The following is a 17,649-nucleotide window of genomic DNA, read 5'->3' as shown; positions in this document are numbered from 1 at the left end:
ATGCTTGTATGAAAATATGCAATTATTTTATTCTTTTTTTTTTTTTTTTTTTTTTTTTTTTTTTTTTTGTAACAAGAGATCTGTCTTTGTCCCCGTCAGTTCTTGTGCTGATGTTTGTGGTGTGGATGAAGCGTCGTGATAAAGAACGTCAGGCCAAGCAGCTTCTCATCGATCCAGAGGATGATGTGAGAGACAATATTCTCAAGTATGATGAAGAAGGCGGAGGAGAGGAGGATCAGGTAAGAATAATACATACACTGTCTATGCTTAATGCGTCTGTAGCTATTTTACAGACACTAACCCATTTTTTTGGTCTGCTTCTCAATGCTTCTCTTCATTATCATTACTTTAAGATAAGAAAATTCCTTCGAGCTGTGCTGAAGCTTAGTGAGAAAGGACATATTCTGAGCACAAATTGAGGTGTAGCTACATTTAAATGGAGAACTACAAAATGGGCTTATAGCTGCTTTGGACGTGTTTGGACAGCATTGAACATTCACATTTGCTGCATTTGTTTCATAGAAAAAAAGTAGTTATTTACTTTGCAGAGAAGTACCTTGATAAATTCTATACTTGTGTAATAAAAAGTCAAGCATCATCTTGCCCTACACACCATAGAGCTGCACTGTGTCAGGAGAGAGTGGCATAGGGAGTCAGGGGAGTGGTCTAGTGTTGTGTAAAACATTCAGGTCACATCCACAGTTTGCAGCACAGAAGCAGTTTGTGTAAAACTGAAGCAGCAAGAGGACCAAGGGGTCTGGCCTGACTGTTTCTGTGGGTGCACATCAGGGGTGGAAAGTAACTTATTACGTTTACTCAGACTACTGTAATCAAGTCGCTTTTTGGGTAACTGAAATCAGCACTTTTACTTTTACTTAAGTTTTAACCAGAGTAATTGTAGTTTTACTCTAGTAAATACTCTTACAGGATAGTTTCCACCTCTGTTGACTACACTGTAGAACACACAGAGAGGATGACTCCACAACCCATCCCATGGCAAACTGTAGGGTTCATATCTCAGTTTTTAACATTTCCAAGTTGATTTTAACTCCCAAATTGTCATTTTAATTCCATTCTGAGTGAAATTGGTCTTTTTACTTTTATTAGAGTAGTTTAATAAACCAGTATTTTTACCTTTACTTAAGTAAATTTTAACAAGAGTATTTATACTTAAGTACAATAGTCATGTACTTCTACCTTTCATTTACATACACTTCCATTTAGTCTTCTGGTAAAAGTCTGCTCATTATGGTCTGAGATACACTCTACATACTGAGGAGCCCCTATCTGAACACAAATAGTTCGACAAATAGTTCTTTTTTTTTAAATAGAGCTGGAAATGTAAATCTAGGATCAATACAATAAACCCATTTTGTTCTAATCAGCTTTGGAAATATTGGAACTGTTTCTTCAACTGGAAATAGTTCCTGCTTACACACACAAACACGCAGTGTATACACAGGGCCACAGGCATCAATAAAGTCACATCTCTGTATCCCCCTCACTGATCAGGCACATGCTGACACAAATTCAATTGTCCTAATGACCACTTGTTAGCAGAACGGAACCATTTCATAAAAATGGCAGCATTATTCTAAATGGGTCGTTGTCTTGCTGCTGGCTGAAGTGCTGCAGAGGTTTAGGTAAAGCAGAAATGAGCGGGAGACCCCAGTCTGACCTGGCACTGTGCTAAATTAGCCTTGGAGACTTGTAATTGGTGAGCTGATGTCATTCAGAGATAGACATCTGCTGTGGCACAATAATGAAGCTCTGTCTAAGGTAACAATATGACTGGAAAGCTATTATGCACATCAGCCAGTGATTAAGCAGGAGGGAGTTGACCACTTGTGTATTCACATCCTCACTTTAACATGAAATGAACAAAAGTTGTTGTCCGGAACATTTTTTTTGAAAGGAAACTTGTATAATGCTCCTCAAAGGCAAACAAGCTGCTGCAGCAATTTATCGTGAGAAAACAAGCTTCCATTTTGAGCAGTGCAGAGGAAGGCAGGGCGCCAGGAGAAAATGGTCTTGTCTGGGGAATCAGGCAAGTCAGTGTTGGGTAAAAAATGTCCCTTTCTTCCCCAGCGATGTGGTCTTTATAATGCCCACCTCTGTTCCCCCTATCTCCCGCTGGGGAGGAAATTGAAGTGTCAGACCATTGGACGCTCTCAGAGTATATGATTTTAGTTGCTGCTGCCATCGCCCTGGTTTGTATTGGTTTGTGAGGCACTCATTTCATCAGAAGCAGACAGCTGATCAGGCAGCGCTGCACAGACAGAGAAAAAAATGATGTCAAGATAATAGCAAATGGAGAAGTTTTTGTGCAAAGGTTCACAGGTGAGAAAAATAAAATGTAAGACAGAGATGAGTCATCTGCTTCTTCAAATCACCTCAGAATAATTTGATGCACATTAACCTTAGACAGTGTGGCTTCGGAGGCATGCTTTGAAAAATGTTTTGATTTGTTTTCAATCCCACACAGTAAGTGAAACAAAACGAATCAGACCTGTTTTTGTAGGTACTTCAAGTGCCTCGTGTTTTACCCGTCAGAGACAAAGACAAGTTTAACATCTCAGTCAGCTCTGGTTTATTATAACCTGGGAATATTTTTGGGCCTATTGTAATTATGAAAATGCTGTACAAAAGGTGTTAATTGGCTAGATTTTGGATCACAGAGACAACACCATAGCTAAGCTTAACAGGCAGACAGGAAGGATCATGTTTCAAAGAATAGTTTGAAATGTTGAGATATGCTTATTAGCCTTCTTTGAGGCTGTTGGATGTCATGAAGCTTAACTTGGCGAAAAGACTGGAAAAGTAAGGCAACAGCTTTGTATGAAGTTGACAACAATATATCTCCAAGTATTTCTGATTCAGTGCTAAGCTAAGCTAGCTGGCCTTAGGCTCTGGCCTTGTATTAAACAGATAGACATGAGAGGAGCATCATCCTTCACCTTTGGATCAGATAATTTTCAAAATGTCAGACTGCCTTCGCACTTGTAAACAGCCTCGCACACAGAACTGAACAATGTTGGTGGATTTGTTCAAGGACAGAGCTGAACTCATCATGCTGTTGTTCTAGTTTGACCAGGTTTTATAGACAGCGCCAGGCATTTCAACCACTACTTATTTATCTATTTGTTCATTTAGCTTCATAATTCAAACAACCTAAAGGACCTTTTCCAGTTCTTTCTTGTGATAAAAACGAACCTAGTTACATTGCAGAGTTTATCCACTTATCAACAACGAACATAAAGAGGAAGATGGAGCATCACAGCTTTGTAAAAACAATATATTGCACAACAAGTACTGGGGGGCAAGCAAGGCAAGCAAAGTGTATTACAACCACAAAAGGCTGAGGCCAGACCCTACTGTAACAAAGAGTCTTTTTGAAAAAGCCTTTCCTTTCTTCTTTTCTTGATATCGATAAAGAACATCACAGGGTCAAGGAAATATGTGAATAAAATGATAGACATGGAGAACTACAGTGATATGGGATTCCAACAGCACTTAACCTTTACTAGGCAGATGTTTCATTTGTGAAGTGGGTTTGCTGTGTTAGAATTCTACTATTGATAGACTTCAAAATGTATCACTCTGTACGTTCTCCAGCTTATTTAGTGCAGCAAATGAAACATGAAAACTTAAGTGATAAATATAAGCTGATTAAAGTGCTAACAGACTCTGGTTGAGAGCAGGGCTGCTGGATACCACTGACTGTGACTGTCTGAACATCTGACAACACCTGGGAGCTTTAGCCTAGATGACTGTTTCCCCGACCAGGAGTCCAGGCCCCCGAGGAGGGACACCAAAGATTTCAGGGGTAGGGGGGCTTAGTGTGCTCTGAGGTTGTCAAAATTAGGATTGCATATATTAAGTAAAATAAACGTAACACATACTGGATGGTTCATAAAAAGGTCTATTGGTAGTGACAATGTGTACAGGCCTTGTTGGATTATTGAGACAAGCACATCAAATTGGATCCATCTAACCTGACAGTTTCATACGGCACCAGCTAGCACGTCATATAGCGCTGTGCGAAGTTGGAGAGATGGAGAGCAACTTCTTAATTCAGAGTCTGTTACATGGCTGTGAGTACAAACTTTGTGAGTACGGTATCAATTATGTCCCATGGTTGGTTTCCACATAATGCACCAACAAATCATGGTGTTTAAAGTAAGGTCTCAGTGTGAGGTAAAGAGAGAGGAGGGAGGGGGCAAGCTAGTGCAAAGGCAGCAAACACTGATCTGAGTCATCAATCAGCTATTAAAAATGACTCAGACAAGTGTGAAAAAAACAAAAGAAATCTAACCTGTTCCAAAAAAAATAATGGTGGATGTTAGCAACATATTTAAGATTCTAGATTGCAATGCTGACTTGTAGTGGTACATGTGGTAACCAGTGTGATTAAAAGAAAAAAAGGTTTGTTATTCGGCCTCTTCTGTGGTGCTGTACATGCAAAATGTCAAAATCCAAGATGGTGGACTCTTTTGTGTTTGAATGAATGGCTTATTCTTAGTTGATGAACAAAAAACTGTTTTATATATTCAGGTAATCAACACTAATTCAGGTCTAATTCTGAATATTATGATTCATTTTTACCATGTTTGTTCTGCTAAATGCTACTGGGCAAGTCCCACAAGTTAAAGATTGTGCCACAGGCCTGAGCAATAAAAGAAATAACATTAAAGAATTTGGATCACCTTGATGGTTGCTTCAGCTTAAAGATAATCAAACATTGTGTTTTTAAAGTGTTTAGGGTTTGAATCTGTGCTAAAATCAGCAGGATAAAAACTAGTTCACTGAGTAAGGGAGAATTAAGGATATATATTATGATTAGGGATGGGGATCTGGGGATCGTTAATTTTTATTGATATTGATACCCTTATCGATACTCCTTATTGATCTGAGTCCTTACCGATACCACTATCGATACTTTCTATATCTGGTGGTAAGACAAAATCAGGGCAAATATTTAAACTACAAGTGGTCTTAGCTGAGTAGTGTTTGAGTTAAAAAGCTATGATTCCATCTGTCACATCTATTTTATATCCCTCAAATATAAACACATTCTTCATATTCACAATTCTTTTGATGGAAGTTTTGCGTCAAAAACTTTTTTTTTTTTATTTGACACTTGAACACATCATAACATAGAATACAGTTGTCATACATTTGCTGAGGTTACCTGAACGTATCATATTTTCCATCTTTCAGCCGTTAAGTTCACTAATTAACTTCAATTCTCACCAAATTCACCACAGTTTTCTATACTGGATTAATATTGTTTACAAACAGGACCTGTTACAAAGTTTAATTACAGCATGTTACAAAGAGTATGTTATTCTCAGCACAGGCGGATATGATTGCATACAACTCACAGGCGGAGTCTTTCTCCCTCAAGCCAACAGTTGAAGGTACATTCTGGTGATGCACAATACCGATGTGCTTTTAGTTTATGTTCCCCCTGAAAGAACTGATGTACTTTTTACACCAGTTATATCTTAAAAGGACGTTATGTCACAGAGCCTGTGAGACTCGATAGCAGTATCAATAAGCTGAAATGTTGTTGATTTTTGGGTAAAACACAGAACCAGGCCCGTACAGACCCGGTTCTGTGTTTTATGGGTTTCGATCCCCATCCCTAATTATGATGTGCGAGAGATTCAGCGATGAGATGTTTGTTGCATAAAATAAATGAAATGTTGTGATTTTTTTTTTTTCCCAAGAAAATGAAAAGTTTAGGTTTTGGCAAGAGTACAGTTGAGAGACGCCTGTCTGCTTCCCCAGCAGCTTTAAATAGATGTGGAAGTTCTGTTAAAAATATAATGTTCTTTACCTACCAATTGGAAGAATATGATGATTGATAGTAGTATCAATAGAAACCCTAGATCAATGAGAAATTTCGATAAATGTATCAATAACAAAGTCTGTGTCCAAAATCACACCCTACTCTAAATGAACACTATTATACCCTATATAATGCACTCATTGTATCCCACAATGCATTGTGAAAAGTAATGAACAACTGATGGTCACTAACCAAGCAATATTTACCATCAGGATGTTTGGCTGCTCTCATACATGACAAACAGATGAATATAGAACACATAAACCCAGAGCATTACATATTTTGAGGCATTTTTCAGAAATATGTAGTCTACAATAAAGTGAGAAGGATTTACAACAAAGTAAGTGATCTGTGAAAATTTATGATCTATTGTTCCTACTTGTCATAATTGTGTGAAAGTGTTTACATCACAGTTCATGGCCAGTGTCATCTCAAATATTGTTTTTTCATTGTGAAGATGTTTTCACTATGTAATCCACTATATTAGGGAATAGGCAGTAGGGGATGGATCTGTGATGTCAGACACAACAAAAAAAAGTATCAATCCCCTCTTCTAATGATGTTGTGACTCATCATCCTCCAAATATTTTTGTTGAAAGCGTTACGATCATCAAGCTTCTCTTACTTCCTGACGTATTGATTTATTTTAGGATGTTTCTCCTTCACCAGATGAAACTGCTCAGCTATGTCTTCCGACAGATAAAGTGTGTATGGCTTGGCAATGTTCACTCTTCCATTATCGAATGTGGGTCATGAAAGCCAGGGGCGGCCATTTCACCAGGCCTCTGTACGTGTGAAGAGTCAATTCCCTGAAGGAGGCTGGTGTGTCATTAGACCTTCCTGCTTAGTTCAGCCATTATACGGCTCCGTTGCAATCCCTGACACTAACTCCTGACCCCTCTGGTGTGTGACCCCAGAGAAGGTCAAACAGGAGTCACACTGGAATGAAGCAAAGATGATGGATGGCGTTATTGCGTGATGTGCGATGGTTGTCGTTCCTCTCCTGCTAGCCTCGGGGTTACTGTCATTCTCCATGAAAATCAAATCACACATGAATAATCAATGTGTTTGTTTTAGATCTGAGATGATAGTGTGGAGTTTGTGTTTGCTAAGTGCCCATGTCCCTCTTCGTGTTTGTATATCTGGGTTGTTTTTGTATCTTCACAGGGTTTATATTTATTCTCATGTTTATTTTTACATTGGAGCCTCTGCAGCCTCTTTTCTTTGGAGTAAGCATGAAAGTGTGAGTGAGCGAATGTGTGTGTGGGAACATGTGCAACTGAGCAAAGACAATTTTGAAGGGGGATATTAGAGATGGATGGATTACCGAAAATCTTCTAAAGAGGGACAATCCATCATGCACGCTTATTAGGCACACACCCTGATTCTCAAACAGGGTTTTCTCTATCATATCTGCTGTCACAGAGATACCATCCCGTCATTCAGCTCAGGTTTTTCTCTCCCAGCTCCTTTTCTCTCCTCACTCTTTCTCCTCCTCCTTCTCTGCCCATGACTTTGCACAAACTGCAAGCCATTCAGGTTGCCTTGGTAATGTTAATAGGATTAGCGATGGCTTATGCATATCCACCATCCCGTGTCTGGGCATTGATTAGAGCAAAACAGTCGCCTGCACATCCTTCCTGCAGCACGCCGCACAAGTACAAACACTTCTGCAGCGTATGATGTGGTCCTCAGCCTCGGACCCCCTCAGTGCTGCCTCTTTTAATGTGTCAAATCGTCCCTGGGCTTGTGCTTCACAGACAAGAAGATTAAAGTTTCCCCTCGTGTCCCCTCAACTCTTCCTGCTGCAGTCCAACTTTCAAATCTTCTCCACTCAGTTGAACTCCTTTTCCTGCAATACAGGATGTGTTCGTCTATTTTTTAAACAGCCACTGTTTTCAGTTCTTGGTTCTGTCACAGCCGCTAAACTAACTCCCATCTGTCCATGTGCCCCCCCCCCAGGATTACGACCTCAGTCAGCTCCAGCAGCCTGACACGATAGAGCACGATGCCATCAAGCCAGTAGGAATCCGCCGTCTAGACGAAAGACCCCTCCACCCTGAGCCACAGTATCCTATGAGGTCAGCAGCACCCCACCCTGGAGACATCGGAGACTTCATTAATGAGGTAAATACATCAAAAAATCACTAAAACTAAAGCTTTTCTCACACTCCTGGAATTTCATAAAAATTTTCAGGACAGCCTGAACCTGGGAGTTTTCCAAATCTGTACAGGTTTACACACAAAATGTTTCAGGAGCAGGATGAAATTTATAATAGGACACTTTGAAGCAACACATGAGGGCATAAAGACAGGTTTTGCCTCTATATCAGTGCTACATGTTATAAGATGTATCCACAGTAGGAGTGTGTTTTAGGACAATCTTTGATCATGTAGAAATAAAATATATTAACAGTCAGTCAAAGCTAATAATAATTTGCTCTATCTGCACAAAGTTTGCCAACTTTTTTTGATGATATAAAGAGACAAACGGTCTGCTCAGAGGCAAGCAGAGAAGAGGAGAGTCATTTTACAGAAGGAAGAAGTGGTGTCCACGAGGTCATCAGGACAACGATCATTATTAAAAAATGTTTCAGAGACTGTTATCAATGATTTCCTTTGGAAGTATAACTGTAATTGTATTTGTCCAGAAAAACGGCAATCACAGATAACAGCTTAACCCGCCAAACTAGGTTGTAGTAAAACTTGTAACTGTTTGCTATCTGCTTTTAAACAACCAACGAAGAAGAGGAAGAAGCAGGCAAAACAAAACACACGAAGAAGACAAATTTGCTATGGGCGCAGTAGCAGAGGAATGGCGAGACTAGCTTCTTTCTCTCACCAGCTTCTCTGTGCTGTTTTTAAATGGCCTCTAGATGTGAAAGAAGAGGGCTGATGACTTTAGCGATGCTAATACATTTTAAAGGCCATACGCTGATATGCAGAAGTACAGAACAGTGGCTACAAGTGTGTATTTAGCTGCTCTACTAAAACTCTGTTCCTGCACTCCATCTTGTGTTTACATGAGAACAGATCCCCTCCTCTCCCTTAGTGTGCAGCAGGCAGGTGAGAGTCTGATATTAACACCACTGCTCTGTCTGTTAATAATTTTTTTTCACAAACACTTTATGAATAAAAATGAAGATTAAATTAGAAATAAAAGAAAGTCACCACTTTACCACTGTCACAAATTAGTGACAATCTGTGTTATGTTTAAATTTGCTTTGTTCGTCATTCTTAACAGTCTGTAAAGTAACTGTCATATAAAATAAAGTCCAGGTTTGTGAGTAATTCGGCCATTTACATTCTCACATACATTTAGGGAAATTTTGTGCAAGTGTAATTACAGCCTAAGATTTTAAGAGCTAAAATGCAAAGCCCACTGCTGTCACTTGCATTGAATTTCATTTCAAGTTAAATGGGTTTCTTTTAATCGATTTTGTATCTTAATAAACAGTTTTTGTATCAGGCAGTTGTGCAGAGCCCTGAAGTGGGAGGCAGAGAACTTTAAATTAAATCAATTATTATTAATTGTTTTTATCGTCCACCCGGCAGAAAGTAGAAACTTTTCCCATCTAACGCACATCCGCTCTGACATGCATGAAGCTCAGAGAGTATATGATGCTAACTCACTTAGATATAATTGTTTTTCTCCTCACTTTCCACCAAAGTGGAGTTATAGATGTGTCAGCGTAGAAATAGGAGATGAGAGCAGCGATACATTGGCTTTCTATGGGAGTGCAGTGTTCAGTGTGCCCTCGTTTGCCTGAGGCCATCATTGACTCCAGCATGAAGGGAGAATGTAAAATGAAAAGAGCAGTCATGTATTTTTCACGAGCTTCAACAGACAAGAGTTTCACGGCATTACAAATGGAGTTCTCTTGGAGGTTCTGGACGGCGCCCATGTTTTTAGATTAGAACTTGCTCTCTCAGCTCTGCTCCCCCGACCATCTCTCTCTCATCCCTTCACGCAGGCACCGCTCATTTTCATCCTCGCAGCGTGTGTCATTAATACACCTCGCACACTTGCCGTAACAGCTGATACCGAGTGAAATTTAATATTTTCCCAACGTTCAATAAGGAATGTTTCACAGCACACACCATCTTTCATCACACTTGTTATTTTAAAATTCTCACAAGACCTAAGAGATGTTTCAAGTCTGAGCATCCTGACCCAGAAAAGCACTCGCTGCAAACCAGGCAACGTCGATCTGTTTTTAGTCCCACATTTGAGTGTCGTTGGAGCTCAGTCATGGTAGCTGCAGTGCTCACATGGAGCTGGAATCTGACCTAACTGATAAGGGACGGCTGCCAGGGGAGCAGGGAGATGAGAGAGGGGTGTGAGAGTGGAGGAAGGGGGTCTGATCTCCATGCTGTAATGTGCAAATGCCAAAGGAGCCTGTGGCTCTTAATTAAATTAAAGGGAAAAATAAATTAGGCATAGGTTTAGCATAAAGACTTTAACCTCACAAGGGGACAAACAAAGGTCTTGTGCGTTGCTCCCACTGCGGGGGTTTACATTAAACACAGTTGGGTGACCTCTGTTGGTCACAGGTGGACTAAGTGTCACAAAGCTGAAGCGATTACATTCACCGTTTGCCTTGTTTGGACTCTGGCAAGGCTGCAACGGAGCAGAAAAGCCGGAGGGTTTTATTACACATCTCTTTTGTTATTTGTGGGACAGCCTGGCTCCAAAAAGTAAGGACAGACTCACAGATTGTCTGCAGCTCTGTGGATGACTCAGTTGTAATGAAATAACGAGCTCTGAGATTGACTAACCTCATGAAAGTGCCAGTGGGGTTTTGGTTGTGGATGTAGGGGGCTATAACCATCAGAGCGCTTATGGCTGTAATTGTAATGAACGATCCATTTATCATATTTCCCACCAAATTATCAGCACTGCAGCCCTGAGCTAATACTTAACGAAAGCTAACAAGTGGAAAATAATCGCTAAGTGCTCAGGCACTTTAATTCAATCCATCTTTTTATTTGAGAGCATTTCAACGTTGTAATGGCAGCGCAGAGGAAACTATAAATCTTAGACAACTTCCCGATGAGCTGAGGTCTCGCTTCTCGGCGTGATGTTGCTCCACTTCTGTTAATTCATTTATTATTTGTTGGGGGATCCTCAGTTGCTGCGATGAGAGGGAGAAACCCAGGCTCTGATCCAAAGAGGTTCATGGCCGAAGCACATCTCCACTGCTAGATTAGCAATCCATCAACTCTCCAGAGTCCCGTTAGGGGGAACAGGGCTAGAAATCAATATCAATCCATGAGGACCTCTCATGAGGCTTTGAGGATTTCTAGGAATGTCGAGCACAATCTTCAAAATAGATCCGCCCCCGACGGTGCTTCGGGATAACACACAGACTTGCATGTATGCATCGCACAAAAACACATACACTCCTCTCATCTCTGCCTCAGCTGAGCTCCGTGCTGTTAAAGTGGGAGGTGTGTGATATATTAAAGATATTGCCTACTAGATTATAGATGACAAAGCAGCAGTGTGGGGCTGTTCATCTAATAACGCTTGATATAAAAAAAGGATCATTGTGAAAATGAGGGGATGATTCTAGTTATGTGATGCTGCTGGTCATGCTTCATGTTGGCTTTCAGAAACTCTCAGGAACACCAGAGCCAGATTAATCTTATTTCCTGAACAACTGTGGGGAGAAGCACTGACAGGTTTAAGGCAGATTAGCCTGTTTGTGTGTATGTGGGTAGGGGGTTGTGTTAATGTGTCTTCCTCCTTATTGCAGACAGAGTCGGTGTGCAGACAGTGCTTTAATCTTCTCATCTCACTGTGGCTTTATTTCCTCTCTGTGCAGGGGCTGAAGGCAGCAGACAACGACCCCACCGCTCCCCCCTACGACTCCCTGCTAGTGTTCGACTACGAGGGCAGCGGCTCCACAGCCGGCTCCCTAAGCTCCCTCAACTCCTCCAGCAGCGGGGGCGACCAGGACTACGATTACCTCAACGACTGGGGGCCTCGCTTTAGAAAACTGGCAGACATGTACGGCGGAAGCGATGACTAGGACACACAGCCACTCCCAGAAGGATGAAAACATGAAGAATAAAAAAAACATGAGAAGGAAAGATTTCTTGTTGATGGACACAGACGGCTTCTGATATTCCCTGAGAGAGTGACAGAACTGTGACAGAAAAGAAACAAAAAAACAAACATTGATTCAGAAATATTTTCAAACACAACCAACCTAGGCTTATTGTTGTAGTCTACGCATACATATGCTTGTTGAAAGCTTAGGCATAGGCTGTGGTCCAGTTTTGGAGCCCGTGGGAGGGAACACTGGTGGACTGTCACCACTTGGATTGTTGGTATTGAATGCGCTCAGTTACACTTGAATTTCACAGTACAGAAGCACTGGGATATAATGTGCCTTTTTGTACATTTTTTTGGATCTAAATGATTAGTTTTATGTTCAAGGCTTTAATGGTACTGACTTTTGGAGTGATTTCAAACAAAGTATGTTACACTCTGGTATGCTTCTACATGCTTTTTTCTTTGGTTCCACAATGCTCCTGTTTGTTGAAGATTATTTAAATACAAAGAAAATGAAGGATCATCTGATAGCTTCAGATGGAAGGAAGAACAATTAAGAGCAGCACTGTACAGTACGCTAGACTTCTAGACTTTTTTCACTAAAAAATAAAATTATGCAGCTGGTTGCAATGAAAGGGAGTTCCGAATCATACTTTTGTAGCAGATTTTATTTCTTTTTTTTTCTGAAGTGATGTAGTATTTTACAAAAACAACAAAAAAACTGTTTTGGTCTAATCTATGTACACTTCATTTGCCTTAGTCATCATCTGATATTTTCAAGTTTTACTTCACTGTAAAAAGATGTGTGTACATAATGTTTTTTCTTTATCTTTTTTCCTTTTGATGTAGTATATGAAAAAGTGCAAAAAGTTCCAAACTTGTAAATGTATAATTTGGACTACAAATTCAAGTTTTTTGCATGTTTTTATCTTTTCATGACAACAAAAATGAAAACTGTTGTTTCCCAAATTTATTTACAAAGTGAAAAAATAAAAATCTGGGTGACATTAAATGTGTAGAAGTAAAGAGAGTTTTTTTGTATAAAACCTGAAAAAAACAGATAAAAAATGGAAAAGTAGTGATCTGTCAGCACAACTGTCGAATTTGTACCAAAAAGGGGGAGGGGTGGGCTGGGGTGACATGCTAGGCACTAATTACTGGATCAGCTTTAAGACTGGAAAAGGTTTTGGACTTAAGACGTGTGGATAACCATGTGTACTGGAAAACAAATTATACATCTCTGACCCCAACCATCCAAATAAAATGCTAATTTTGGAGCTAAAATTTGCCTCTTTATTCATGTGTTTTTGCTCAAACTCAGCATTATTTCAGAGGCTTAATAAGATTACAAACTGTGTGAATTTATCTCAAAGGACAATAGATTTAAACAAAAAAGTTTATTATGCAACACCAGAGGGGAGAATGAATCATTTTCCTCTTATTATTTATTGTTGGTGCTCTTTGTGCTTGTGTTAAAAGCTTTGGGCCTGTACAAGTCCATAGATGATAAGTTGTCTTGCTTGCAGGCTGTGTGGAGAACAATAAGCTCCTTCTGTAACGCTATCTGTTTGTTTCTAAGCCAAGCCAAGGTCAAAAGCTCATGAAAATGCCAAATCCATCCAGCACCTGTCTGCTATCAGGGATTTGTACTGTAAAGTACTGTAGGTCAAAGAGGACTTGACCTCAAAATGAAAGATGCCTGCAAAAACGGCCCCTGGGGACTCTGCATGAATCTGCACTCCTGGGACCGGATGAAGACGAGGATGGCGTGCTCATGTCTGTGTATGTGTGTACTCTGGTGACAATCTGTTGCGGTCACGTGCACATTGAGTTTGAATGATGAAAGTTACAAAATGCACCATTAAGCCTTCACCTGCCCTTCCTGCCCCTTCTCTGCTCTGTGGGACTTTGAATTCAAACTTGCACCCAGTTGAATTGATGGCGTCATGGCTTATTGATTCAACCGAATTAGACAGCAGCAAGTTTTGGTATTGTAGTCCCCACACAAAAGCCAATGACTGTCTATTAGAGAGTAACCAGTGAACCGTCTCTGCCTTTTGTCTTTCAGTGTGTGTAATCAGTGTACCGTCTCTCTGTTAATCAGTTCCACATCCTGTACCACGCTAAAAACACCAGTAGTTTTCATAATTCCTTGTACAATGCCAGGTTTTTTTCTTGCAGTTGTTTTCTAATGACCTTGACTGATGAATATCACTTATCTCAGAGTATGTGTGTGCCAGAAGCTGCACAGAATGTGACGTCAACAAACTGGCTGACCTCGATGTGTTGTTTCTATTGAGTCAGATTTGTTTTTGCCAAATCACTGCTTTTAACTCCCATTTTCCACCCGGTCTCAGTGGTTTTAATGTAATTCCTTTTGTTTCTGCATTACACCACTTTGACCTTTGCTGAACTTCTTTTATGGCTTTGATCTTGGGCACGGACAGATGTGGATATAGTGACTCAACATCTCAGAGAGGCTTCATCAAGTCCTTTTGTGGCCTGGTTTGTGCCCGGCTGTGTAGCCAAGTAGGACAAATTCTCAGAGGGAGGTTTTACATGAAAGAAATAGTTCAACATTTTGGGAAAGTTTTTCCTTTTATTATGCCAGTGCACTAGCAATCTAGGGGCATTATGTTTTAAGTAGTCTGTCCCTCCATATGAGTATGGGTCATACCTTTGAATGTAATATCTCAAGAATGCTTTTCTTCAAGCTTTGCAAACAAAGTTCTTCTTGACTAAAAGATGAACTGATTGGATTTTGGGAGACCTCATGTTCAGCCTTTTTATATTACACTTCTATGAATTGCACTTCCACAGACAATACCCAAGCCTTTCTTCTAGACCCAGCACTGTCCTTTCACTGTCCTTGGATACCTTGCAGAGACATGTAACTGTTAGGTGAGGCAGTAGTTCTAGCTTTACATTGTGGTGTGTAGTTTAATTGGGAGACTGCAGCTTATATATGTTTATGTATTCCAAGTTTTAGTCATGCTGCGACCTCAAGTGTCATGATAAGATGTCAATGTAGTTGTGTAAAAACTGCAGTTCCTTGCATGTCTACTTTATGCTGGCAGCAAAAATAACAGCATGTTCACAGCCTGGTACAAAAAAACAAATTTGTAAATAATCAAAACGAAAATGCACACTAAAAACTTCTAAATAAAACCAGATTCAACCTCCATTTAGGATTAGGGTAGGGGTTAAAGTAACAGAATACCTAAAAGTTAAAAACTTGACTTGAAAAACCCGATCATAAGACATTTAATGAAGGCAAGTAGACAGTTTGTTTACAGGAATAAAGCTCGTCCTCCGTGAAAAACACTCTAACACAGCAAACGTAGCTTACATAGCTCCATTAACTGCGTAAGCTACATAGAACATAGCTTATGCAGCTTACGTGTCTGCATTAGCAGAGTAAACTGCTTATGCTAGAATAACATGGTTGCATAGCTTGTTTGTTTGTTTCTTTATGTATTGTGTGTGGGTGTGTATGACATTTTGTGTGCTGGACCCCAAGAAGAATAGCCAATACTTTTGCTAGTGCTAATGGGGATCCTAAAAAAGAAAGAAAGAAAGCTAAAGCAAAAGCTTACGAGGCTAAAGTGAGCCACCATTCCTTTAATCACTTCCAAAATGTGCAGCCAGGTGCACAAGCTATGCGTTATTTTTGTCTTAAACTATGGTGTTAAGTCCACACTGAGCCCTACATTGAAGATAGTTTAGTTATAATTTATATTGTGTCATTCAGTGGCACCACAGAGACACAGGGTTCATCTTAAGTAGTAGAGCTTTACACCTAAATAAATTGTCGCAGATATGAAGTTTTCACTTTATTTGACCAATAAGTGAAAAGCATTTTTAAACCTAGTATTCATTACAGTGCCGCCTCTTGTAGTGCAGCGGATAATTGCATATTTAACAAGAATTGTTCAAATAGTGATACAAGCATGAAATTTGGTACATGTACTCTTCAACGTCTACTCTTTTCAAAAATAACGCTGGCCACGCAAAAATCCAAGATGGCGGTCATTTTTCATGATGGCTGCCTTTCCTGACCACATTTTGCTATATTTAATTTTTTTTTTAATTGTTGCCTAATGATTTTTTAAAGATAAAATGTTTCTTGATAACCAGCTTCCTGAGTTTTGTTTTAATTATTGTCACAGCATAAAATTTGATGACGAAGATGGCATCCAAGATGGCCGCCATTAATTTAAAGTATTCATACCTAGGCAACTACTGAACATATATACATGATTTTTTTGTGTGCACATATATTTTTTTGGGCTGTAGAATCCAATGGAGGCATTTTCACATTTGTAAGTACAGAACTGAGGCAATGATGAGAGCTTACAAATGCAATAGAGTGAATGTCAGCACACAGCCAGGGCACTCTGGTGACATCGCTGCTTGTGACTCAGCATGGGGTTCAGTGTCAGCTGATCTAGCTTTACTAATACTGTAGTATTAGACTAGTAGTTGTAGTATAGTTTAGTTTAGTGTCCCAAATACTGTCTAACAGCCCCATATCAATCAGCTAGTAAACAGTAGTTGGTAGTTATTAGATATAGTTAGATAGCTGCACCTGAATTGACAGGGAGTGCCAGCGTGGGAGAGCTGATCCAAGGGTAAGGAGGCTCTACATGACTTGCTCATGTAGTTACCTGGATGGTGTACAGATCACACAGGATTTAAGTGACAGCCTTCTGTAACAAGTGCAAGAAAACTGCCTGGCAAACATGGGACATTAGTCCAGAGGCCTCCCCTGTCTTCTCCAAGCTGAGCCAGTACCCCCTCACAGTGGAAGATGGCGACCTGGAGATACTGGAGAAGTTTGTCATACTGATGTATGACAGGTCCAGCACTGCTGCCACTGTGGACGAGGCCAGACTTGACATGTTTGCCAGAAAGCAGAGGCCTTATGAGGCAATTCAACCAACCAGAGCAGCTCTGCTCCAGCACACCAGGCGTGCTGCCTACCAGGCTAGCTGTGTTTGGGCCCAGGCAACCAAGTGTCAGCCAGAAGCGGAGAGTCCTGCTGACTGGGGATGGCAGAAGGGTTGGTGAAGAATGGCAGGTCTTCTGGACAGCCATAGCCAAGAGTTGCCAACAGCTGACCAAATGCGGCTGCAAATCAGGCTGTGGTGGCATGTTCAAGTGCTACAGGCTGGTTCTCACCTGTACAGCTCTGTGCACCTGCAAATGTGAGGTATGACTATTTACTCCTCTGGCTTTTTTTTTTTTAAATTTCTTTATCTTTATTTTTAATCATGGTGCTTATTTGTACAAACATGAATGTATATATATACATGTGTGTTGTTTCCTATGCAACATTCCTATGCACCGTCAATAAGATCTTCTTTTACTTCAAGAAGTTTTAGTATGTACAGTATGACTTTGGTGGGTTAGTGTGACATGAAAAAAATGTGTCAGTTCAATTCATTCTCTTCTTATTACTTGTTTATTTATTTATCTTTTTTTAAATGCCATGGTGTAATAGTCACTCTTGTCAGCATACATTGGGTACCAAAAAGTACCTTTGAGTTTTGACCCTGGTGATGGTGGGACCTACGCTATTTGTAAAGGGTTACATCAACCAATAAATCGATGCCACATTCTTGACTACAAAGATCATTGCTGGTTCTGACTGAGACGTTCTTGATAACTTTGACATCCATAAGAAGTACGATGAAATGAACAGTGTACCATCGCTGAACTTTGGCCTTCTTTT

At 40.1% G+C, this 17,649-nt stretch overlaps 1 protein-coding gene across 1 annotated transcript in view; it reads left to right on the top strand.

The window, feature by feature from the left end:
* Positions 1–13,184, top strand: part of cdh2 (cadherin 2, type 1, N-cadherin (neuronal)) — an 84,711-nt gene extending 71,527 nt beyond the window's left edge. Inside the window, exons 14-16 of the mRNA XM_041803542.1 lie at positions 100–239; positions 7,817–7,981; positions 11,683–13,184. Coding sequence (XP_041659476.1) covers positions 100–239; positions 7,817–7,981; positions 11,683–11,889 — 512 coding nt within the window. The 3' untranslated portion in view covers positions 11,890–13,184. The remainder of the gene's footprint in view (positions 1–99; positions 240–7,816; positions 7,982–11,682) is intronic.
* Positions 13,185–17,649: the final 4,465 nt, after the last annotated feature.

This window comes from Cheilinus undulatus, linkage group 13, assembly GCF_018320785.1.
Source record: "Cheilinus undulatus linkage group 13, ASM1832078v1, whole genome shotgun sequence".
Lineage (NCBI taxonomy): Eukaryota > Metazoa > Chordata > Actinopteri > Labriformes > Labridae > Cheilinus > Cheilinus undulatus.
This window is presented reverse-complemented; position numbering and strand designations above follow the sequence as displayed.